This window comes from Equus asinus, chromosome 29 (assembly GCF_041296235.1).
Source record: "Equus asinus isolate D_3611 breed Donkey chromosome 29, EquAss-T2T_v2, whole genome shotgun sequence".
Lineage (NCBI taxonomy): Eukaryota > Metazoa > Chordata > Mammalia > Perissodactyla > Equidae > Equus > Equus asinus.
The window spans coordinates 26,963,006-26,990,156 of record NC_091818.1 but is presented as its reverse complement, the minus strand read 5'-3'; the positions used below and the strand labels follow the sequence as shown (position 1 = coordinate 26,990,156).

Below are 27,151 nucleotides of genomic sequence, written 5' to 3'. Positions count from 1 at the left end.
TTGGCTGAAACCTCTTGGGGGAAACTCTGACCACCGTAGCTAAAGTGTCTTCCTCCAGGCTCAGTATGTCAGGGTGGCAGGACTGAATGACAGCCCATTTGGGGTTCTTGTGCACAGTTGGGATGGCCTCAACCTCGCTCGTATAGGACTGTCCTTCATCTCTTAGCTCCCTGTATCAGACTCCCTTAGATATGCTTACTTTCCAGCAGAAAGACAAACCTCTTTTCACACCCTTGTTACAGGAATCAGTTGAATGTTGGCGAGGAGGTTTTAAGAGGCATGGTAGCCTATGTCCTGGCCCCTTGCCTCAGTGCCTGTGAAAATTCTTCCTATCTTGCAGGGTTTTTGAGTCTAAAGAAAATCGTGCCTTCATGAAGTCTTGCTAGGACTACTTATATGTCCTTGTTTATATTTTCATGTTTGTAAAAATTAGATTACTGTCAGAAAGAATGAATTCATGTTTTGAAGTAAAGATGGTTAAATAGTAAAGCTGATTTGACTTCTGAAGATACTTGTAAAATTCAGATTTGTTTAAAGCACTTACATGGTATTTGTTTCATTTTTGTTTTTGTTTCTCTACCGTAAGACTTGCTACATTTGTGATGAACAGGGAAGAGAGAGTAAAGCAGCCACTGGTGCTTGCATGACCTGTAATAAACATGGATGTCGACAGGCTTTCCATGTGACATGGTAAGTATGTTTTCCCTCATTGTACAGAATTGAAATTGGGAGTTAAAGACTTAGTTAGGTACCCAAATATTATGTACACTAAATTTTATTGGGATAGTTTCTATGTTTAGATTTACTTATTTGTAGTGAAGATAATGCTAATAATTGCTTGTTTTTACCAGTGAATTTTCAGTAGGTGAACCCTAGTTCTAGTGTCTTATTCACTTTGATTTTGTTTAAAATATTGGTGTTGGTTACCTACCCTTTGGTTTGTTATTAGGATTAAAAGAGCTGATGTAGGTAAACTTAGTGCAGAGCCTGAAAGATGAGTAAGGAGTTAGTGAATGACACTGTTTCTTCACTGTCTTTGTTTTGACGGGGGAAAAAAGCAATCACCATTATTCTCAGTATTATAGTGGCTACTTCTTCAAAGGTTACCTAGATAATTTAAAATATTCAACATAATAGACAATAGTTCAAAATAAAAGTTTGGAAAGAATCCATGTACTTATTAATTTTAAGAATTAGCTATGTCTATCAGCCTCTATATAGGCACATACTTTATTTCCTGAGCTTTTAGTGTGTGGATTTATGAAGTCTATTTTAGATTACCTTTGGAGAATGGAAAAGATTTTTGGTTTTTATAAATTCTCTTAATACTGTACTTAATTTTCCAAAGATGAAATCCTTTTTGGGTATGAGATATATACTAATACTGTAATTTTGGAATGTTAAAAATGGAAGGTCAAATTGACAAGATGATGATTATACACTTAGCGTTTTGTGTTTTTAAAAAACACGATTATCATAACTTTAGGTTTTAGTTTCATCTCTTCAATTGTTTTTGACTGAAAAACAGGGCTTCTGTTTTTCTTGCTTCCTGTCCTGTCCTGTGACTTGGAGCATTTTCCTTGTAACTGTGTGATCTGCCTCTGTGGGCGAATACCATCACATGTCATTTCAGCCCTTCAGAGGCCTAGCCTTTCCCTTTGTACCTGTGATACAGATTGAAAAAGTAAGATGAAGTGTGAATTATGGGAGGGAGGGTTTATCCTAAAGAAATTTAATATCTGTTATGGTGACATAAAATATGCATAATTCTTCATCCTTGTTAGAGATGGATGAAAAGTTTATTTTAAACCATAAATATAACAACAAAAGAAATCAGTCGCAGGTTGGAGTGAAATGCACTTGATCACAGCTAGAATAAAAGCCTTCTATTTTCCCTTTTTATCTTAAGGAGAGGTAAGATTTTCTTACAAACCTTATATGTGTGGAAGTGGATTTTAATTTATTTATATGTTTACTGTGATTTGAAATTTTATTAATATACTTGGCTTTTATTTTCAGTGCTCAGTTTGCCGGACTACTCTGTGAAGAAGAAGGTAATGGTGCAGATAACGTCCAGTACTGTGGCTACTGTAAATACCATTTTAGTAAGCTGGTAAGAATTTGTCTTGAATTTCATATTAAAATGGTAATTAGTTTTGACAATAGAGTTGCCTCTGTTGTATGAAAAAGGCATAATAGCTCTTTCTTTTCCCATGATTTTTGCTTGAGATTGTTTGCTTAGCATGTTCTTTATTGGGAATTAAAAGATCTGGTAAATTTAAAAGATTTTGCTTTACCTGGGTTCGTTTATAAAGGTGAATATTCTAATTTAGAATATATATTAATAGTAAATGTTGGTATACATTTAGTAGAAAAAATAAATGTGTGAGAAACTCTTTATAATTTAGTTAATATCATTTTTGACATTTGATTATACTTTTTGTGATTCTCACTTGCTTATCTTTTCACTTAATTATTGTTACTCGTTTAATTTTTTATTTTCATTTTTATTTATTAGGAGATGGTAAAACTAAAGACTGTTTTGTGACGTTTTGGTTAAAGATCTTCAGAAAAATATATTTACAACTTTGCGACTATTTTAGATTTGGTCAGTCTTTATTGTTACACAGTAGCCTGGATGATGGAGTTAGTGGTATTTGATTAACTGTTACGTATTTTGTGTCCATGTTCCTTTGAAGGATCAATATTTCTTTAACTCCCAAGTGTTTATTTCTCAGTCTTTAATGATAACGATCAGATTTGTGTACTGAAAGTCTGTGGTTACTTTCTTTTTCTTTAGTGTCTTATTTTTTTATTGTTGCTTTTCCCAGGTGAATTTCTCTCCTCTTTTTTAAAAAAAGAAATAATGTCGTTAGGGACTCGTTTCTCATGAAACGAGCAGCTTTTGACTCCAATATTCTGGTTCATGGATGTAAAATATTTAAGAGTGTGTATATATATTTTATATTGAAGACTTTGATTTATTTTAATGACCGACAATATTAAAGTGGTTTAAGAGAAATTTTGAGATAGTAAAATTCAAAATTTTGCTTCCTGGATGTTAAAAGTATATTGGAATCTTCATTTTCTATGGGAGTTGATGATATAGATAAAATATAGAAATAATTAAAATGGATTTTCAAGTTTGTATAAATAGAATTTTCTCATGGCTGGTTATTGACATACTGGTATCTCATTTGCTAGTTCAGGAAAAAAGTCTGTTTAATAATTTAATGATTGGGTATGCTCTACATTTGCATGGAATTTGAACGTCTTTATAGTCATTTTTATCTAGTTTAAACTAATTAGTTATGGTACCACCAAGTTTTAAACACCTCAAATAACTCTCACCGTCATACTTTATTATGAAATTCTGTAAATATTTTAAACAGAAATTTGTAATACAGTTGGCCCTCCGTATCCTTGGGTGGCTTCCATACCTGCAGGCTTTGCATCCATGGATTCAACCAACTGCCAGCTGAAAGGCCTAGGTAGTTGGATCTGTACTGATCATGTACACACTCTTTTCCTTGTCCTTATTCCCTAAACAATACAGTATAATGGCTATTTACATAGCATTTACATTGTATTAGGTATTATAAGTAATCAAGAGATGATTTAAAGTATATAGGAGGGTATGTGTAGGTTATATGCGTATACTACGCCATTTTATATAAGGGACTTGAGCATCTATGGATTTTGGTATCCAAGGGGGTCCTGGAACCAATTGCTATGGATACCGAGGGATGACTCTGCTTTTAGTAATGCTTTGAAAAATGCATGGGTCTAATACTGACATTTCCTTTAATTTTTTTCTTAATGAACTGCACAGGCAAGTTTTAGAAAACTGTATGCCTTAATTCTGAAAGTATGAGATTAAAAGGCTTCTTGCTTTCCCTAGCGGCATAAAGTAACTCCTCAAATCTTTTCTTTTCTTCTAGTCTTGGCATCTTTCTTCAATATGGCATTCTCTATTTCGGTTGAAACTTCTTTTCTTTTTTAAAGCAGACATTGAAAATTATAGTTGATTTCTTTAATGAGGTGGTTTGTGACAAAGTGACAAGCTAATGCTTATTTCAAAATATAGTGTATTGTCACATTTTAATGTACAAAACTATGGCATTAATGTTAAATTTAGGTTTAGATTTTTCTTTATAATGCAATAGATAATATATATATGGATGGTGTCTGAACTGGATTATATAGTTTGAAATAGTAAGACTTTTTTTTTTTACTTCAATAGACATTTTTAAATACACTTGAATTGATTTAAGCCTAACAAAAAGATTATTTAAAACAATTTTATATACATATACATATATGTATATATATTTTCTTTTTTAGAAAAAGAGCAAACGGGGATCTAATAGGTCATATGATCAAAGTTTAAGTGATTCTTCCTCTCACTCTCAGGATAAACATCATGAGAAAGAGAAAAAAGTAAGTGGATTTGTTGTTGCTAAATATGTAGCACACTACTTAATAGAATTTTTTCCCTTTTTTAGATAAAAGTTCTTAATAGCTGAATGGAGGCATTGAAATACTGAAAATTTTTAACCAAGAGTATTAAGTCAAAGAGTAGGTTTATAATGCCATATTTGTGAATATTGTCATACATATTTCAGTTGAAAATTTGAAATACAACTTGATTGAAAGGACGAGAGGGATTTCTTGCATATGTTACTGTGGTCATCTTGTGAAACCTTTAGGTGACTTCAGCAATAATAGTTTGTTCCTATATATTGTTAACTGATTATTTCATACATAAGTAAAAATCTTGTCAGCTTTTTCCCTTTATAATAGAACAATTTTGAAGTTCTGTATATACTGACTGTTTTTTTCCACAGTAGTGCTAATGTTGTATTATTTTTTTTAATGGCCAAATATCTTACTATTTGTTTGAGAATATTTTGTCTTTTAATTAAAACACTAAAAGCTTGCCTAATACTAATCTGTCTTCTTCTGACTTACCTATTTTCTCCCTACATTTTTACTTACTTAAAAGGATCTGAGTAATTTATAGTAAACTAATAAGTACTGTATAATTATTTGTAGGACATATTACCAACATAGGAAAAGCATACTTCTATGACTTGTTGTTAATAAAGTGAGGATACAAAGTACATCTTCACTAAGAAAAAAATATTACTCTTAAACTGTTGGTGTAACCTAGTTTGGAAAATATTTCCGCAGATTGTGTTAAACTGAATCACCTAACATTTTCATGTTTGTAAATACTTAAGATTTGGGAAGGTGATTAAAATGCTAATGTTATTTAAAAACGAATTTGTTTTGAATTTATATTTGTGCTGTTTTCAAGGTAAATATTGTAAAAACTTAAATTTTTGGTTTTGACATTGATTTTCCAATTATGAGTGAAATAATAATTATAACTTTAGATTCACCTTTAGAGCACTTGTTTGGTTTATATGTTTTGTAGATCTTAGGCAGCAAGTATACATATTCATTGTGATTTCTTTCATGAGGTGCTTTTGTGATAGTGACAATAGTAGGGTTCTATCTTGTCTATTTTTGGATTACTGATGGAAAAAATGACAGATTTGATTTAATTAGCAGTTTTAGTAAGAAGCCTTGTGAGATTTCGTTTAAGCTTTTTAATCCACAAACAAGGGCTTCTTAGGTAGGGCTCAGTATATATTGTGAAGAGGGAAGTCTTACCATTGATGTTCTCCTGTTCTGCCATTTCATGAGCGTTATCTTGTTTAAAGAAGTATTCACTGTATGATCTTAATCTATGCCTTGTCATCTTATTTTTAAAGAACAATTATTAAATGTAGTACAGTGTTTAATAAATACAGTGGTGATGACTGTGTTTATTTATTAATCATTATTTTTTGCTCTAGGAATGAATTTGATTTTTCTTTTTTTCTTTTTTAAAGATTGGCACCTGAGCTAACAACTGTTGCCAGTCTCCTCTTTTTTTTCTTCTTCTTCTTCCCGAAGTCCCCGAATACATAGTTGTATATTCTAGTTGTGAGTGCCTCTCTGATTGTGCCACGTGGGACGCTGCCTCAGCATGGCTTGATGAGAGGTGCCATGTCTGTGACCAGGATCGGAACCCGTGAATCCCTGGGCCGCCGAAGCAGAGCGCACAAACTTAACAACTTGGCCATGGGGCCAGCCCCTGATTTTTCGTTTTATGAGTTTTTTTGCAGTTGTTGAATACTAGATTGAAAAACATTATATTTAGTCAAACTTGCTTAGCTTTAAATTTTAGCAGTTGGTATTTTCATTTGTATGTAAATACTATTTGGATTTTACTTTCAGCATATATATAAGTTTAGTATAAATTGATTTTGTTGTCAAAATCAACTTGTGCGTTTTATTTTATAATAACTAAGATTTTCTGATAATCTATAAAGGCTGTGAGGTAAACGTTCTGTAAATTTGTTATTATTATTAGGCTTGTTTGATTGCCTTAGGAATATTTGGGAAGAGACTTTTTTATTATGGTATGACCTTGACCTCTCCAAAGCTCTATTCTTTCAGGTTCTCTTACATCTTTCACAGTGGACTTTATAGCACGTCTTTGTTTCACTCTTCATACAATGATTTTCTGACAGTGGCTTCGATTTTATCTTTTTCTAGAAGCCACTCCTTACTTTTAGTATTGTTTGCTGTCTGAAGAGACTGGGAATTTTCAAAACCAGCAAGTCTTGGTTCCTTTTTGTCAGTAGTCCTCCCTAATTTAGTTTATCTTTATGTTCCTGCTTTTTTACTGTAAATAGCAAAAAATAAGACTGCGCCTTCAACATATTACCTAGAAAATCTCCTTAGTTAAATCATACAATTCATTAAATACATTTTCTATTTTCTGTTTCCGTAGGCAACAATGTTGCTAAACTTCTAGTTACTACATAACAAGAACTCCCTTGCCTCTAATTTTTTTTAACCTATTTCTCACTTTCTTCTGAGCCCTAGATAGCAGCCTCCCGACAGGCCATGAGGTTCCTAGTAAGAGTCTCTTCCATGCTTACTGGGCTTTCACTCATAAGCTGCCGATGGCCCTTCCAGCCTCTGCCTACTGCCTAATTCCAAGTAACTCCCACATTTTTACTTTTTTTGTTATATCCCACTTGTTGTAACAAAATATGTTATCAGTTACCTTTTGTAGCATAACACATCCCTAAAATTTAGTGACTTAAAACTATAATAAACATTTGTTGTCTCATAGTTTCTTTGGGTAAGGAATTTGGACTTAGCTGGATATTTCTAGCTCAGGGTCTCTCATCAGATTGCGATCAAGATGTTGGCAGGACTATAGTCATTTGAAGGCTTGACTGTGCCTGGAGGATATGCTTCTAAGATGGCTTATTCACATGGCTGGCAAGTTGGTGCTGGCTGTGCAGGAACCTCAGTTTCTTGCTGCGTGAACCTTCCCTTAGGGCCGCTTGAGTTGAGTGTCCTTATGACATGGCACCTAGCTTTTCCCAGAGTGAGTGGTCTAAGAGAGAGCAAGGTGAAAGCTGCAATATTTTTTATGTTCTTGCCTCAGATGTCACATGTCTTTTATTTTCCCCTCTAATTGAATGCCTTTTTTGCTAAACTATTATTTGGTTGTAAGATACATATAAAGTATTTGCCATTTTAACCACTTGTAAGGCACACAATCATTTTTGCAGTATTCTGTTGGTTACATAGGGCAGCCTGTTCAGTGTGGGTGGGTACTACCTAGGAACAAAGACTATTGGGAACTATCTTGGAAGCTGGCTATGATACCCTAAGAATTGGGCAAATATCCTGTTTCTTATCAACTTTTCATCCACAGGTCTTAGCATTGATTGATGATTCTATCTGAAATAAATAATGTCTGACAAAAGGTGATTTTCTAATTCCATCATTCATTCTGTATCCATTATTTGGCATTCTACTGTAAATTAGAGCTTTCTTCCCTTTCTCCCTTTTTTACTTCATCAGTAATGGGCAAGGGAGGAGTCTACAAAGGAATCAAGAAGTAGCTATAAATACAGGAAGAAAATTAGGAGAGATTGGTATTTTCGAATCCAGGGGAAGTGGATATTTCAAGAAGGAGGGTCAGTGCTCAGCAGTGTTAGATGCATATGAAATATCAAATAATAGGAAGATAAATACATGTCCTTTGGAATTAATGTTAAAGAAGTTGTTGAGAAGGAGTTTCAGTGTAGTAAGAGGAGAAGCTAATTGAAATTGGTAGATGAATAGAGTAGTATGAGGAAGTGTAGATAGTGAGAGTACTTAACTCTTCTAAAAACCTAAGATATGAAGGAGAGGAGAGGAATAGGGCAATAACGGGAGGAATATGTGAGATTAAAGTGTAGTAACAGACAAGAAAAACACTCTGTCCCTCCCTGTTTTGCGGGGGAAGGAAGAAAAGGGGCGCATAGGTGAATAACTTGGTCACCTGGAGAGCAGCAGAGAAAGTAGGTGTGGGCAGAAGGGAGAGATAGCTTAGGCAGATTGGGTATAAGGGTAAGAAAACCAAAAAGAAGCAGAGGAGGGTAAGGAAATAAAAATGTTTCAAACAGTAGATCATGAGATCAAGGTTGGATAATAGATGCAAGTGAAACTAGAGAATTGAGGGTATAGGGATTTGGAGGAAATGTTGGAGCAAGGGCCTAGAGCGACTCAGTGAGGTCCAAGAACAAATAAGAGTGTGAATCAACGGCAAGGTTATGGAGAAAGAATAGATTGTGGTGGTTTAATGTTTCAGAGTGTTTTGGCATCAGTTATTGGGAGACAATTCATGGGTCTCTCACATATGAATACACCTTGTAAGTAGAGGCCCTGACTGCCTTTGTTTCAGATTATCTTTTCAAAGTTGTTTGTATAATGAAAAGCCTTGGAAAATGGAGGCACCATCATCCAGAGCAAAGGGCAGATTTTCTTACAGCCAGGGAAGATAGATAGTATCTCTTTCGGGGATAATTGGCAGGCATGCTTACTGTTCAGAATTGGGTTCCGTAAGCCCAAGGTTCCTCTCATGTAATGAAACCCAGTGTGTGTGCAAGTGTCATCTGGCCCCCTTCAGCTCATCCTGTCAGAGTTGGTGCAAATGCTGACGCTCTGGCCACTGCTGTTCCTATGGGTAATAAAGCCCTCGTGTCCAACCCAGCAGTCTTGTATCTTCCTCCAGCATCCCTAAAACTGGTGGCCTAACTTATTAGCTTGCAAGTATGGTAAGATCGTAGAGCCTTCATGATTTTTGGCACAAGATGTAATTGTAGGCATACTGAAGGAGAATTTAAGTGAGAGCCATTGGAATTGAGGATGTTTGGGGACTGTATTGTCTTTATCTGGGTAACACATCCACTGTTGTGGTCAGGGATGTTGGGATACTGTGATTGAAGGTCTTATCAAGATCATATGGAGTAGGAAGAGTTATCTAAAGAAAAATAGTGGACAGACAAAAACAAGAGATATACATTAATAAATGACAGAGCCAGGATTAAAGACCAAGTATGCCTGACTCCAAAGTCCATGGATTTTTTTTTCATAAATTTTTCTAGCTTTTACTTGGAGGTTTAATAATCACATTTCTTTAAAAGTTAGACAAATCAGATGTATTACAAATTGAATTTTTTTTGTATTGGTACAAATGGTGAAGTTTTCACTTGTTCTTTTTTTTTTTTTTTTTTTTTTTGAGGAAGATTAGCCCTGAGCTAACATCCACCACCAACCTTCCTCTTTTTTTCTGGCGAAGACTGGCCCTGAGCTAACATCTGTGCCCATCTTCCTCTATTTGATATGTGGGACGTCTGCCACAGCCTGGGTTGAAAGTGGTGTATAGGTCCTCACCCAGGATCCTAACCGGCAAACCCTGGGCCGCCAAAGTGGAACGTGTGAACTTAACCACTGTGCCACCAGGCTGGCCCTCACATGTTCTAAAAAGAATGCTAATCATAGAATCTCTTATGAATCCTTTACTTTGTTCCAAGAAGTTCTCTTTTGGACTGATTATTGTTTGGGAGAAGAGATTTATGAAGAGCTTTTAACTCAGAAGGGATAGATACTTTGTCAAAAGAGAATAAAAAATGAAAGTTACAAGTAGATGTGAATAGCCTTTTTGAAATTTTGCTTGAATTCAAATATTGAAGACAAACATGAATACAGTGCGTAGATTAAATGGCATGTCCGTGAAATGAAATTTTACAATTAGTCGATTTGACCAAGGGCTAACTTCTTTATTCAACAGAGTTATTATCTTTTGTAAGGTTGAGATTGCACATAATGTAAAGACTCAAATGCTTAAATTCATTTAGGTCTTTAGTGTTCCATTCCAGCTATCTAAAATCATAGCATTATGGAGATTAAGTGACTATAACAAATTGTTTTCCATTAATAATACAAATATTTGTTAATATATTTGTTATCTAGTTTAGTTTCCTTTTTCATAGATGAATAAATAGGGACATGAATATTTAATTGAATTTGATAAATGTTTATGAAGCATCTACTGAATTCAAGACATCATGCTCAATTCCTAAGGAAAAAACCAGAAATTGAAAATCTGCAGAGTCACATTGACATTAAGCAGTTCGTTCAAAGTTGTATATTTGGGGGCATTAATAGTGAGAGAGCCCAGTTTATATTTTTAAACTTCTGTGCTCTTTGCATATGATTTTTCTTTTGTATATTTCAGAAGTGTAGCTACAAGCAATGAGTGTTAATAAGTGTGACTTTTTTGAAAAGCTGTTTAACTACTATGTTTCATCTAATCTGATTTACCACTCATTGTAAGATGCATCTTTATTTTACGTACCTCTAAGAAAGAAAAAAGGATGCCAAGAGGACACAGGATTGTTGTAATATACACCCAAATTTTAGAGATTTAAATAAGTTTCTTAGAATCCGTTAAATATGGCATGACAAGGAAACTGAAAGTTTCTGTCATTTTACCTAATAAGTATTAGATATAAACTTTAAGATTTTTGTTATTTGTCACTATTTAGCCGTTTATAGTAGCTGACATTTAGAAATGATGTAAATGGCCCATACTAGACAAAAAGTTTTGGCACATCAGTAGAATGCGATATTATGTTGTGCCCCAGTTTCCTCATTGTATCAAGGTGATATTAGTACCTAACCTCATAGGGTTGTTGTAAAAATTAAATTTAATATATGTAAAATGCCTTGGCACATAGTAAAGTACTTCTTGAAAATCTGGTTGTCTAGGCAGAAAACTCAATAGCATCTTAGTGTTAGTTAATATTATTACAGTTAAAATTATGATTTAGAAGACAAATGATGTGCAAAGGGATTTTTAATATAAGTGAAAAATGCAGTATACGAAAGTGTATATTTAGTATAATCCCAATTTTGCTTAGGATTTTTATGTAGAAACCTGGAAGAAAATTTACCAAAGTGTTAACAATTATGGTTATACCATAATTAGTTTATTTTCACCTTTTTATTTTAAAAGATTTTAATAGTATAGGAAATTTATGTGAGCAATACAAAGAACAACTGTATATGTTTAACCTGGATTCAACAGTTTTTCACATTTTACCACATTTGATTTATCTTCATCCTTATACATATACATAAAATATATAGACATTGAAAAAATCTGTTTATGGCCATTTGAGAATTACTTGCTCACATTGTGACACTTCATCTCTAAATGGTTAAGCATGTATCTTCTGAGAAGGACATACTTCTGCATTGCTAGAGTGTAGTTATCTTACTTAGGAAACTTAACATTAATATACTACTACCACTATTTAGTGTACAATCCATATGCAAATATCTCCTGGTTGTCTCAGTAATATCCTTCGTAGCTGCTTTAAAAGGAAATTGATGCGGGATTCAATCAGGTATTAACCATTGCATTTAGTGCTTGTGTCTTTTAGTCCCCTTTAATCTCAGTCTGCCTCTCATGACGTTGACATTTTTGAAGAGTCTAGACCAGTTTTTTTTTTAGTATAGAGTTATCAATTAATTAATCTATTTGACTCTGAAATATGTTTTTATTTATATATTTTTATTGCAATAACCTTGGTTTATAACATTATATAAATTTCAGGTGTACATCATTATGTGTTTTGATTTCTTTGTAGATTACATCATGTACACCACCCAAAGACTAATTACCATCCATCACCACACATGTGTCTAATTACCCTGTTCACCCTCCACACTTCACCCTTCCCCTCTGGTAACCGCCAGTCCAATCTCTGTTTTTGTGTGTTTTCATCATTGTTTTTATCTTCTACATTATAAGTGAGATCATATGGTATTTGACTTTTTCTCTCTGACTTACTTCATTTAGCATAATACCCTCAAGGTCCATGCATGTTGTCACAAAGTGGCTGAATTTCATCATTTCTTATGGCTGAGTAGTATTCCATTGTGTATAGATACCACATCTTCTTTAATCTAGTCATCCTTTGATGGGCACCCAGGTTGCTTCCAAGTCTTGGCTATTGTGAATGAGGCTGCAGTGAACAGGGGGGTGCCTGTACCTTTATGCGTTTGTGTTTTCGTGTTCTTTGGAAAAATACCCAGCAGTGGAATAGCTGGATCATATGGTAGGTCTATTCTTAATTTTTTGAGGAATCTCCCTACTGTTTTCCATAGTGGTTGCACCAGTGTGTACTCCCACCAGCCCTTATGAAGGTTCCCTTCTCTCCACATCCTCTCCAACACTTGTTGTTTCCTGTCTTGTTAATTATAGCCGTTCTGACAGGAGTGAGGTGATATCTCATTGTAGTTTTGATTTGCATTTCCCTGATAGTTAATAATGTTGAACATCTTTTCGTGTACCTGTTGACCATCTGTATATGTTCTTTGGAGAAATGTCTGTTCAGATCTTTTGCCCTTTGTTAATTGGGTTGTTTATTTGTTGTTGAAATGTATGAGTTCTTTGTATATTTTGGATATTAACCCCTTATCAGATATATGGATTGCAAATTTTGGGGTTTTTTGGGTTTTTTTCATGCTCCAGTTATTCTGTCAAACATTGATTTTCTTCAGTCTTCATTTTTCTCTTTTCTTATTTCCATCTCAGTGCACATCCAGCACTTCCTTAGTTCTAGCTTTCTGATGAAGCTGCACTTTGTCTGTCTTGTATCGCTCACACTGTAGCTCTTGGTTTGGATATCTTTTACATGATTTTCTTCTTTTTTCATTTCACCTCTATACTGCTAGTTGTCATTAGTATATGTCTTACTGCCAGGCTGTGTGTCTCAAAGCTGATCCCTATCTTTTGTACCCTACTGTTCTTCCTGTTCTTCCTGTTTCTTGAACACAGTGAAACCATGTAAAATGCTTACTTTTTTACAAACCTAGAGTTTTAAGTGTGAGGGTAATGGAATAGAGATAGTGTTGTTGACAACTTTTGAGTAATTAAGAACTGATTTGGGAGAAATTCTAATTTTATTTGAATTGAATATAACGTAGTAGTTACATATACATTTATAGGCAAATAGGAATATGAAGCTGGAGCAAGAGATGTTAATGGAGTAAGAAGTCTTTGCTGAAGTCGTGAAAAGGGACACTCTCTGTTGAGAAGGGCTGATGAGGACTTTTATCCCTAGAGGAAGAAAAAGCTTTAGTATTAAATGTTGAAAATAGATATACTTGTTGATCAGGCAGAGAGAAGTTAAAGTGATTATTAAATCACTTATTATTAATTCCTTTGTGTGTTTGCATAGTTTGTTTCCTTAACTTTTCCAACTCTACAGTATAACCACATTCGTTTCTTTGTGACCCACTTCCTTCATCTTTAAAGCCAGCAATGTTGCAACTCTCAGATCGTTCTTCCATAGTCATATCTCCCTGAGTCTCTTCTGCTGCCTCCTTCTTTCACTTTTAAGGACTCTTGTGATTACATTGTGCCCACTGGATAATGTAAGATAATCTCCCTATCTCAAGGTCCTTTATTTACTTATATTTGCAAAGTGCCTTTTGCCGTGTAAGGTAACATATTTATAGATTCTGGAGATTAAGACTTGGATATCTTTGGGTACTATTATTTCACCTACCACAGAAGTATTGTCTGGCACTGTGAGAATGGCCTGAGTTCTACCTCATAGTGCAGTGATGACATGCATTTTTGGATCAATTTGTAGGTAGTGAGGTTAAATAGCTGCAGCAACCCAGTGGATACCGTTGGGTTTCAGCTTAGTTGAACTGTCTGAATCAAGCCCAGCGCTCAGGGAAAGCTCTGTGAGATGAGGGGGTGGGGCACTTAACACCTTTTTTTTTTTTTTGAGGAAGATTAGCCCTGAGCTAACTGCCACCAATCCTCCTCTTATTGCTCAGGAAGACTAGCCCTGAGCTAACATCATGCCCATCTTCCTCTCCTTTATACATGGGACGCCTACCACAGCATGGCGTGCCAAGCAGTACCATGTCCGCACCCAAGATCCGAATCCGTAAACCCCAGGCCGTCGAAGTGGAACGTGCGCCCTTAATCGCTGCATCACCGGACTGGCCCCTTAACGTATGTTAAGGAGGAATGGCAACAGCTCAGCTGTCTTATAGTTCAACACCTCTTGCAGTTACCCTGCAAACTTCAAATTCATTTACGGATGACAGTAAAAGATCTCAAAGGTTTTTGCAGTGAGTCCTGGTTGTGAGAAGGCAGCTTTGGTCTTCTAGGGAGATTTCCCAGAGATAGACCAACTCCCATGGGAAATTATAGTTGAGATCTTAAATAATATTCAGGCTCTTAATGCCCCAGATTGGCTTTCCAATGTTAATAAAGCATTTACAATGTGATAAAGGTGACCCACTGGAAAATGAGAAATCTAGATAAATTCTTACAACCAGCCAGCACTGCCACCCTGAAAAATTCTCCCAACCCTTATGAAACTAGCAGCTACCGAAACTAGATGAAAACCTGAGAGGTTATCTTAGTAATGGGGTAACAGAGGTCCCAGATTAAGGCAAGCTCTCCAAAACAGGTCCCTGCTGTGTGAGCCTAGATCCAGTCAACCAGAGGGTACAAACTGGCTGCTGAGTCAAGGGGTTCTCAGGGCTGAAATAAATGGTGTCACCCATGAGGACATCACAATATAGAGCATTATGAGTGCTGAAAAAATGGGAAATTTATTTGGTTGACGCACAAACAGCCATCATGCCCTTTGCAATTGAAAGTAAATACAAAGACTCATTTAATGGTGTGGAGCCACTTTCTACACCCACAATCTCTAAATCTTACTCAACCTCCTCACCCTTGAAGGCGACCACAGTTGCTTTAAGAAGAAAAATATTAGAGATGGAGATGAGGTTTCCCTATCCCAAGGAGGAATCAATGGCCATATGCACCCATCCAAGTATGGTGGGGAATTTGGAGAGAGGAGAGACACAAATTTTTATGGCTCTATCACTATCCTACCTACACCCATGGAAGAAAAAGGCACCAGGATTCAGTGGACAGATTAACAGTGGGGTAAGAAAGCTAACATGACTTTGTAGGCCAGGCCTTTCGGCAACTAACTGTACTTTTGTTACTGCTTATACATCCGAAGATGTAGTAGGAAATGACGTGTTATACAGCAGTCAGCAAACTATGGCACCCAAGCTAGCAATGATTTTTACATTTTCAAAGAGCTTTTTTTAAAAAAAGGAAGAATATGTAGCAGAGACTGTATGGGGGTCTGCAAAGCCTAAAACATTTACTATCTGGTTCTTTGCAGAAAAAGGTTGCAAACCTCTGTGTTATATGCTTATCATTACCCATCCCGTGAGTGCCAGAGTATTCCCCCAGTGAGGCAGGGGGTGCTAATAGGACATATAAATTTGCTCCCCTTCCCTTCCCAACCACTTCCCTTTCCAGTGAAAACACAATAGATGAATAGATGGGGACAAAGGGAAACCTCAACCTTGATTAAGAACTTAAAGTAGCAGGGGTAGTAAGAGATGCGCTATCTCAACACAAAAGCCCTGTAAGGCCAGTGAAAAGCGGTTAACGGGAGCTGGAGGCTTATAGTGAATTACTGTCAAGTGAGTTTAATTATTGCTCTTATAGCCACAGCTGTTACAGACTAAACCCAGTACACAAATTGATGGTACTTGTACTTGTCTTGGACATTGCCAACGGCATCTTTGCTATACCATTCACACCCAAGGATCAAGATCAGTTCATATGCAGGTTGCAAGGCCTCCAATATAAGTTTGTAGTGCTTCCAGGAGAAGCAAAATTCCCTTGCCATTTGCTACCAATACGTATGTCAGGATTGAGTGCAAGTGCCTCTGTTGTCTGATTTCCAAAGCTTTCACTGTTGCTTGGTAAGTCAGTAGTAACATCAGTCTCAACAGCTCTGACTGCGATGTTATCACACTTCTCTCAACAGGGCTGGCTGGAAAACCCCAATAAAATCCAGGGAGCTGCTCACCAAGTACAGTTTCTTGGAACTATGTGAGCAGATTTACAATGTCTGATCCCTCTGGCAGATCTCTTCAGACCCCCATCATCAAAAAGGAGGCCGATATTAAAGGCTCTATGTGACTCCCTTTGATATTCTACTTGGTCTTTTATATCAGCTATCCTGCAAATATGCATTCTTTGAGAGGAGCCCAAACCAACATGTTGTACTAAAATCTGTACAACAAGCTATAGACACTCTCTACCTTTAGGGCCCCACATCCTCATTACACATTTGAGCTACAAGTTTCTGTGACTGATAATTTTGCCAATTTGAGCCTCTGGCAAAGAGCCTCCAGCCAGAGGCCCCCACTGGGGTTTTCAACTTGCGACCTCCCTGACACAGCTATCAGGTGCATCCCTTTCTGAAAAGCAGTTATTAGCTTGCCAGTGGGCTCTTGTCAAAACTAAACACCTGACCCATGGAGGCTTTGTAACTCTCCAGCCTAAGCCAGCTAACATTAAGTCAGACTTAACAACTAATGATGTGGGAAGGGCCCAAAATTCCTCACTTGTCAAATGGAAATGGTATATTCAAGATCGCAACTGGCTTTTGGCTCCAGCAGCATCTCAGCTTTACATTAAAAAGTGGCAGCTACTTCCACCACCACGTGATGCAAAGCTGTTGGCTTAATGTGGACGTCAACTCACAGAGCTTTCCCTGAGCGCTGGGCTTGATTCAGACAGTTCAACTAAGCTGAAACCCAACGGTATCCACTGGGTTGCTGCAGCTATTTAACCTCACTCCTACTAAACTGATCCAAAAATGCATGTCATCACTGCACTATGAGGTAGAACTCAGGCCATTCTCACAGTGCCAGACAATACTTCTGTGGTAGGTGAAATAATAGCACCCAAAGATATCCAAGTCTTAATCTCCAGAATCTATAAATATGTTACCTTACACGGCAAAAGGCACTTTGCAAATATAAGTAAATAAAGGACCTTGAGATAGGGAGATTATCTTACATTATCCAGTGGGCACAATGTAATCACAAGGGTCCTTAAAAGTGAAAGAAGGAGGCAGCAGAAGAGACTCAGGGAGATATGACTATGGAAGAATGATCTGAGAGTTGCAACATTGCTGGCTTTAAAGATGAAGGAAGTGGGTCAGAGTTCCTAAGCTTTACTTGGTTTCTGCCCATAGTGGTTGCTTGTTAGTTTCTCTCCTTTCACGTGCAGTATAGATAAGTGTCTCTGTAGCTGTTATCTGAAAAGGATTGGAACCTTCTGTCCACGGAGGATGAATCTTAGTACTATTTATTACACTGGGATGGAACTGAAACTTCCTGTCAGATTGGTGAGGAAGTCCTCTTACCTGGAGGAGGTTTAGAACCACCAGAACATCATTTGGGCAACTCTCTTAGAATGTATTTTCTAGTATTCAGCCTGCAACCATGTCCTCAATTCCTCCTCATTATCAAGCAATAAAATGAAGGACCATTTACTGCCTGATTGACCATACAATTTGCTCAATATGTTTCTTACCCATTCCCATAGACTTGCCTCAAATCCCATTAATTGGTCTGCGAGGCCCTTATCCTTCCTCTTCCAGAAAGCCGTGTCTCTGACAGTATCACATTCTCACCATCAGACTGTCAAGAATGGTGAAAGAGGTCTGTGGTTTTTACCCTACTTGTAAGGTAACTACTTAGGAGACAGGAGAATTCTGGGTAAGAGATGAAGGACAGTTTATTAGTTAGTGTGATAGCAGTAGAGACCCGGTTTCCAAAGGGCAACACAAAGAGGGCCAGATGACATCTGCTCATGCAGTCTTTTGCATTGCTGTAGAGGAACCCTGAGCTTAGGGCACTTGAATCTTTTGCAGTGGGTGGTAAGCATGGCTGCCCTTTAGTCTTAAGGCAGACACTCTGTCTTCTAAGTCTGTTCATTATATAAACAAACTTGAAAAGATAGTCCAGAACAATGGGCAAGTCATTGCCTCACTTGCAAGACATGCAGAAACAGTAGACTCACATAGAATTGTCTCCCGACACATAATAATTCTCAAATTAAGAGTGGCTTAATACAGTGTTTAGTTTTCATTCACAGTGAAGTCTAAAACAAGTGTTCTTGATTGGCAGACAGTTTTCTTCCAAGCCATGGACCAGGAACTTAGCTTCCTTCCCTTTGACTCAGCCTTCTTTTCAGTGTTGCTTCCAAGGCTGCCATGCTCATTTGCATTGATCTCTGGATGAGGAAGGAGCATGGACACTAAATAGTTGTGACTTTTAAGGACCAGGCCTAGAGGTGACACACATCATTTTTCATTCAGATTGCATTTGCCTAGAATCCAGTTAAATGGCCACATCTAACTGCATAGGAAACTGGGAAATGTCTAGTCATATTCTGAGTAAGAAAAAGAAATGGGTTTGGTGAATAGCTAGCTGTCTCTACCTCATTTTAGCCTGTTCTTTCTGTTAAGCCGTATTCAATTATTAAAAATTCAAACAAGGCAGAACATTTTTTAAAAATACAAGTTAATTAAAAAAAACTGTACTCCAGAATTCACCATCCAGGAGTATCCATCAGTACTACTAAGGAATAAACATTCCAGATGTTTTCTTTTTTATACATATATATATATATATATATACGCACACACATAGATTAAAAGGATGGTTAGATAAAAATTATTTTGTTAAATGATGTAATGCTAACTTTTTAAAAAATATTAAAGTCAGAATGCAAACTGGTGCAGCCACTATGGAAAACAGTATGGAGATTTCTCAAAAAATTAGAGATAGAAATACCTTAGGACCCAGCCATCCCACTACTGGGTATCTATCCAAAGAACTTGAAATCAGCAATTCCAAAAGTCCCATGCACCCCTATGTTCATTGCAGCATTATTTACAATAGCCAAGACATGGAAGCAGCCTAAGTGCCCATCAACTGATGATTGGATAAAGAAGATAGGGTATATATATACAATGGAATACTACTCAGCCACAAAAAAGACAAAATCGTCCCATTCACAACAGTGTGGATGGACCTTGAAGGTATTATGTTAAGTGAAATAAGCCAGACAGAGAAAGACGAACTCTGTATGACTCCACTCATAGGTGGAAGTTAAACATAGAGACAAAGAGAATTGATTGATGGTTACTAGGGAAAAGGGGGTCTGGGGGGAGGGCACAAAGGGTGAAGTGGTGTACCTACAACATCACTAACAATAATGTACAACTGAAATTTCACAAGGTTGTAAAGTATAATCTTAATAAAAAGTTAAAAAATGTATTAAGGTCATTTTCTTGGCTTTATAGAAGAAAAAGAAAGTGAAGTAAAATAGGTGACATTGAACTGAAAGTAAAATTTCCTAGGGCTGGCCCAGTGACGACGTGGTTCAGTTTGCATACTCCACTTTGGCAGCTGGCCCCAGGGTTCGTGGATTTGGATCCTGGGTGTGGACCTATACATCACTTGTTAAGCCATGCTGTGGTGGCATCCCACATACAAAATAGAGGAAGACTGTCACAGATGTTAGCTCAGGGATGATCTTCCTTGAGCAAAAAGAGGAAGATTGGCAACAGATGTTAGCTCAGGGCCAATCTTGCTCACCAAAAAAAAAAGAAGAAAAGAAAAAACAAATTTCCTTACCACAAGAAATATTGTTTCCTTAAAGATACCTTTAAGTTTAATAGTAGAGATTAGGAAAACAAACAAAATCATTGAGAGGTAAGACTGTCTTTCCAGTTAGGATGCTTTTAGCTGTAACAGAATATTGCTAAAGCAATAGGAAATTTCTTGTTTTGCATAAGAAGTTCAGAAGCTAGGCTTTTCTCAGATTGTTTAATTTAACGATAGCCATTCAACAGTGGCCAGGCATTGTTGTTTTTGTGGTTCTCGTGGCTTTTCCTAGCATAGTTGCCAGGTCACTGCAGTTGTTCAGGGGTCACGGCCTAATACTTGAGCATCTCTAGGTGGGAAGGGAGTACCTTTTTAAGAGAGAGACATTCCCAGCCTCTCACAGAAAATTACCCCTTCTGTTTTATTATTCGGACCTAAACCCATCCCAGACCTAAAGTAGTTAGTGGCTAAGGAGAATAGTTTTATCTTAATTGACTAGACATACCTGTGTTCACCTCTGTGCAGGACTGTGGGGCTACTTTATGAGGATGCGAGCGGGATTAGCCAAAGAAAATGGGGGACTTTGTCTTCAAGGAAGGGCTTTATGTGTAGTTACTGTTGGGGGGCAAACTTTTATGTTTTGTTTTAATTACATGCTTCAAAATCTGTACTGAGCTCCTGCTATTAAAGGCTAATAGTATCCCCATGCTCCTCTTGTTTCCTGCTGTCCAGTTTGGTTGTTTTTAAAGGTCTGTATGTTACATTTTTCAGGTCTGTGGCATTCTCTTCTGTAAATGTAATCCTCAGAGTTGTTTAGGTATTTGTTGTTTAATTTAAAATTGTTAGATGGTTATTACCAGTCCTTTTACCACAGCTTCTCCAGTAACTTCTTTATGTCATCTCTTAAATTGGTTGAATTTTATTGTCAAGTAACTTTTTTCAAGAGCAAGTTCTTAGGACCTGTATTCTCTGAATTCCTTCATAATGGGAAATGTTTCCTTCTTGCCTTAGTTTTGAACTATGTCTTGGCTGTGCTTAGTATCATTGGGTCACACTTTGTTTCTCCTGAGAATGTAGACAGTGGGCCTAGAATATTGCTGTGGAGAGGACTGAAGACTCCCCCACCCCCCCACACCCCCACTCTCCCCCCACCCCCCCCATCCCACCCCTTGCATTCTGCTGAGTTTGACTACAGTAAGTCTCACTGGTAAATAGTCTACTTTTCAGAATGCTTTTTTAAAATTTTTATTTTATGGACCTTTATGTTTGAATACATCTTCTGTTCTCCATTTGTTGGATTGTCTACCTTAAGGGACACAAGTTATCCTTGTGTTTGATCATCTTTGTTTTCTTAAAAGGTGAGTTTCTCTCTAATTGCTTTAATATCTGCTATTTTTTTCATTTGCATTACTGTGATCATTTCATGTTTTTGTTTCAGCAGTATTTTTATTTTCAACGATGTATATTCTTTTCCTTGCACTTTCTATTTACTACTTCTGTTTTAATTTTTAAGTTACTTTGGTTCTGTAATCTCGAATTTCTTTTTTACGTTTTTCTGTTTTATCATCTCATTCTTGAGCTTTGTTTGAACCTAGAATTAAGAATTAAGTTTTATTTGCATGGGGCAGGGTTTTTTGGGGGGCAGTTTTGCTTTTTTATGATTATTAATCTACGGCATACAATCCATGTAGGAGCAGTGTTTGCCAGTCAGACAGCTTCAAAACAATGTCTGTAGCGTCCCTTCCACCCACCAAGGTCCCAGCAGCACCTAGATTGCCTCAGCTCCCTGTCCAATGGAAAAATAAAACTCTGGAGCCCCCTAGTATGTGAGGTAGGCCCTGAGAACTGTCTTTACGCTGAGTTATATTTACTCCTAGATTAAGGTTTTTAGTTTTCCTATACATGTCATGCTCTTTATGTTGTTTACGTTTTGGCTGTAGTGTCTTTGCCGTGCAACTTTTTTCATCTTGTTCATGTTTGAGAGGCTCTTTTTAGACATTTGCTCCATTATAATTTAGGTAATTTCTTGAATCTCTTCTCACCATTTTTGAGAGTAGGATTGGAGAGCTACGTATTTTGCCTCTTTATGAAGCCAGAGGGAGTGGCAAGGTTGCAGTATAAAAGCTCAGCTAGGGCAGTATGCAGTTTTTGATGGAACCCCAGGCTCAGCTCTCTTTTCTAATACTTGATTAAATGTTGTGTACTAGATTTTAATCTCTCAGCTGTGTGAGGATATTACTTCTCTCCAGATTTGAGGGGTTTTGTGATATTCTCAGAATTTTAAGGAATCGGAAGAAGGATTAAGAGCTGAATCCTACAGCTCAGTCCAGGGCTATTACTGCTGTGTTTCTAAAATCTATTTCTCTGCTTGGTCACCAGTTTTTGTTGAATGCATTATTGTCTACCCCTGCCATCCCTCCAGTTTGGATTGCTGTTGGGTTGTTGTTTGCTATGTTGCTTTCACTAGTTTTGTCCGTTTGTTTTTTTACTTATTAACAGTGGAAAGATTTGATGTGATTTCGAATTACCTTTTTAAGCACTGGGAGTTACTGGGACGTAGGCATTCTTTCCTTACTTAGAAATTCACTCAATCCAAACACAGAGAATTGAGTTATCTTAAAACAACTAATATTCATTTTCTTTCTTATAATATGGCTAAATATTAATTTCTAATATTGAGCTTTGCTGATGAACCCTTCTTGGCACATAGTGATAATGAAATTCTTTCCTTGATGCTAGCAAACCTTTGTCAATAAGTTAGTCTAATATTCTTCTGAGAAGTAACCTCAAGGTCAATATTGCCTTCTTTCCAGAATTCGCTTTCTAATTTAGCCCAAACATTTCTGTCAGTGGTTTAGTGGTTACGTGTGTACTCTCCAAAACTCTGAGATTGGATCTGAAGACATGAGCTTATTTTAAGTATTATCTCTATTGTCTTGTACTTTAATTTTCCTTTAACAATTTGTTTACTCATTCCAATTTGAACACTAGTTGATCTTTCTTATGTAACTCCTATGTAATTGTCCTAGCTTCTTTACATGGAAAATAGTTCATTCTGGAACTAAAGCTGCTTTAGAATTTAAACTTTTCTCTCCTTATCTCTTCCTTCCTTCCCTCACTCTTTTCAATTTCAGTTTTAGAATTTCTCATCATGGGTACCTTACCTATTTTTTTTTTCTTTCAATTTTTAGAAATCTGCTTTTTAAAAGGTTTTAGTTAAGTTTCTTGGGGGAATATACATAAAAGAGTCCACTTTGTGTTTGTTTAAGCCATTCCTTTCTGATCTTTCTGATCTATAGAAATAGATCCTCACAGCGCTGTTTTAAGGATTAAATTAGATCATATATGTTTTATATATATTTGTAAACTACAAACTGCTACAATTCTGGTTATTTTTATTGTTAATTATACACACTAATTCAGTTTGGAGTGACACTGGTTATCTTGACCTGTGGCTTTACATAAAAATATCCAGTATGGTTTATTTCCTTCTGGTTGTTTTCTCTCCTTGCATAAATTTTTAAAGTAAAACTCATATCATTTTTAACCATTTTTCTAAATCTCTTAAATATTCCTTCAGAACTTGCTTATTTTAATGGCCGTTATATGGTTGTATAATAATTTTTTCAACCACGTCTTCGTGGACATTCAGATTGTTTTCAGGTTTTTTCTCGTTGCAAATAGTAGTATAATAAACTGTATTTAAACCTTTGTTCACCTCCTAGAGGAGAAATTACTAGGTCAGACAACATTTTTATGGTTTCTAATTCTTTTGGTTTTTTGGTGAGGAAGATTCGCCCTGAGCTAACATCCCTTGCCAGTTTCCCTCTAATCTTTTTATGTGGGATGCCTCCACAGTGTGGCTGATGAGTGGAGTATATCTATACCCAGGATCCAAATCCACGAACCTGGACCACAGAAGCACAGCACGCAGAACTTTATATGGTTTCTTTTCTTTCTTTTTTTTTTTTTTATAGATTTTATTTTTCCTTTTTGTCCCCAAAGCCCCCCGGTACATAGTTGTGTAGTTTTAGTTGTAGGTCCTTCTAGTTGTGGGATGTGGGATGCTGCCTCCGTGTGGCTTGATGAGTGGTGCTATGTCTGCGTCCAGGATTTGAACTGGCGAAACCCTGGGCCGCCGAAGCAGAGCCCATGAACTTAACCACTTGCTACGGGGCTGGCCCCTTTATATGGTTTCTGATTCTTGCTTTTTTTTGTCCTTTACCTATTTACATTCTCTCGTAATGTGTGCAAGTGCTCATTTCACTATAACCTGGGCAACATTGAATCTTATCATTAAAAAACAACAGCTTTGATCACTAGGTCAGAGAAAAATATCTTAGCTCTTTATTAGCTGGGTTGCACATTTGCTGCTGTTGTTCTTTAGTGATCATTTCTTTGTGAATTGCCCTTTGTACATTGTTCTATGGCATATATATGTATTTTTTTCTTACTGATTTATAAAAAATTTAAACAGCACTAAAAATGGGACATGTTAACTTTATTCATTTCTCAGTTTGTTTTTTGCTTTTTAATGGTTTTTAAACTGATGTAGAAGTATTTCATATTTGAATAGCTAAACCTGCCTTTTCCCTTTCTGATTTTTTACTTTGTTTTTACACTTAGGAAAGTTTTTCCTTCCTTAAAATTAAAGATTTTTGAAATCTTCCAGACTCTCAAATTATTTTAATTTTTATTTAATTCTTTAATCCATCTGGATTTTGTTTTATTTTGTATAAGAAACATTTCCCCAAATGATTTACCAGGTTTTCTAGTACCATTATTAAGTGATTTCAGTCTTTCACTGCTGATTTGGAATCCCTTCTTTATCATATGCTAAGTATTTATATATGATTGAGTCTTTTCCTGGAATTTCCTTTTGTTCTATTGATCTATTAAAATCAGCCAATCTCTTTAGTGAAAGTCATTAGATTTCCTATTTTACAGGCTAATAATATGAATATAATCTGTTCACAGTCTGTTCTACTGAACATTTGCAGTCCTCGTCTCAGGATGTGTTTCTTGATGTGTCTATCGCATAGGACCAGAGTTCTGTATTATTCCATAATGACTTATATATATTCGCATTTTCACTCGTGTGCATACTTCACCCTTTGTGCCCACCCCCCACCCCCCCTTTCCCCTGGTAACCACCAGTCAGTTCTCTTTGTCTACGTGTTTAACTTCCACCTATGAGTGCAGTCATACAGAGATTGTCTTTCTCTATCTGGCTTATTTTACTTAACATAATACCCTCAAGGTCCATCCATGTTGTTGTCAATGGGACAATTTTATCATTTTTTATGGCTGAGTGTTATTCCATTGTGTACATATGTCATATCTTCTTTATCCAATCATCAGTTGATGGGCACTTAGGTTGCTTCCATGTCTTGGCTGTTGTAAATAATGCTGCAGTGAACACAGGAGTGCATGGGACTTTTGGAATTGCTGATTTCATGTTGTTTGGATAGATATCCAGTAGTGGGATGGCTGGGTCATATAGTATTTCTATTTTTAATCTTTTGAGAAATGTCCATACTGTTTTCCATAGTGGCTGCACCAGTTTGCATTCCCACCACCAGTGTATGAGGGTTCCTTTTTCTCCACAACCTCTCCAACATTTGTTAGTTTTTGTTTTGGTTATTTTTGCCATTCTAGCGGATGTAAGGTGATATCTTAGTGTGGTTTTGACTTGCATTTCCCTGATGGTTAGTGATGATGAGTATCTTTCCATGTGTCTATTGGCCATCCATATATCTTCCCTGGAGAAATGTTTGTTCTGTCTCCTGCCCATTTTTTGATCGGGTTGTTTGATTTTTTTGTTGAGTTGTAGAAGAAGTGATTTTTAAAGTTATTTTTTGGCAAGATTCATTACCTTTTTAAATTACTAAATTATAAAAGAATCTCATCTTTATTGTGTGTGTGTGTATATGTTATGATTTAAATTGAATTTTACTTCTCTTCATTTTTAGAAATATAAAGAAAAAGACAAACATAAACAAAAACACAAGAAGCAACCAGAACCATCACCTGCATTGGTTCCTTCTTTGACTGTTACTACAGAAAAAGTAAGTTTTAAGTGCCGTATTTTGTTTTATATAATAACTAGTTATGTGCTGACTTTTAACCGTGAGAAGTATTTTCATTCCCAGTGTCCTAGTTCCCTCTAACTTTTCCCACCTCTCTAACCCTACAATAAGCACTTTAGAGTTCCCATTTCTTAGTTCTTCATCCTACCTTCTCTTTATTCTATACTTGTTTGTGAAGAATGTTAAGTAAGGATAACAAGTGGGGAGGCATTGAGGTTAAGAATTTGGACTATAGAGTGGGATTTGTCCACCTATGACTTTGAATTCTGGCTTTGCCACTTACTGACTGAGCTTTTAGACAAGTTAATTAACCTCTCTCCTTATAGCTCAGTTTCATCATCTGTAAAGTGGGGGAAATAATTACTGGAATTAAATGAGACAATTACATGTAAAGCAATGAGAACAATGTCTGATTCATAGTAAGCATTACTTGGTAAATGTTAAATATTACGATTATTATCATGTGGTTAATATGAAAACAAATGGAGACAGGGACAGGTGGTTGGGACAGTATAAGCTAGGCGGGGAGTGCAGTAGGAGATGAGGCCAGGGTGAGGGGCCAATCATGTGGGGCTATATAAGCCAGTGAAAGGACTTTGTTTTTTAGTTTGAGTGAAAAATGAGCCTTTGGAAGGTTCTGAACTGAAATGTCACATATTGTGACTTAGGTTTTGTAAGGACCTCTAGCCAGAGGTCCTTTGGCTGTTTCATTGTGGATAGACTGTAGAGAGTCAGGAATGAAAACAAGGAGGTCATTAGGAGGTTACTGAGATAATTTAGAGAGACATAGTGGTAACAGTGGACGTAGTGAGAGGTGATCAGATTCTGAATACATTTAAAAGTAGAACCCACATGACTTTCCTATAGGTAAGATCAGAGGTGTGGGAGAAAAGACAGGATCCAAAGATGATTCCAAGGGTGTTGGCCCAGAACTAGAAGGAATGGAATTGTTATTAACAAAGATGGGAAAGACTGTGGATGTGGTAGGTTGAGGGCAAGATGAGGAATTCAGTTTTGGATGTGGTACCAGTGTTCTATTGCTGCCAGAACAAATTACCACAAATTTAGCAGTTTAAAACAATATAAACCTATTATCTCACTGTTCTGTATGCCAGGAGTCTGGG

The 27,151-nt window shown here is 36.5% G+C and overlaps 1 protein-coding gene across 22 annotated transcripts in view; it reads left to right on the top strand.

Moving 5' to 3' along the window:
• Positions 1-27,151, top strand: part of MLLT10 (MLLT10 histone lysine methyltransferase DOT1L cofactor) — a 258,500-nt gene that overhangs the window by 127,533 nt on the left and 103,816 nt on the right. For 17 of the 22 annotated variants that reach the window (XR_011499305.1, XM_070501151.1, XM_044762421.2 and 14 more), the window contains 4 exons: positions 587-690; positions 2,020-2,113; positions 4,345-4,440; positions 25,911-26,006. Coding sequence is in view for 21 of the 22 variants with exons in the window: in XM_070501151.1 (XP_070357252.1) it covers positions 587-690; positions 2,020-2,113; positions 4,345-4,440; positions 25,911-26,006 (390 nt within the window). In the remaining variant the exon portion in view is untranslated. The remainder of the gene's footprint in view (positions 1-586; positions 691-2,019; positions 2,114-4,344; positions 4,441-25,910; positions 26,007-27,151) is intronic. The other 5 variants (XM_070501159.1, XM_070501161.1, XM_070501156.1 and 2 more) reach the window with 1 other exon arrangement.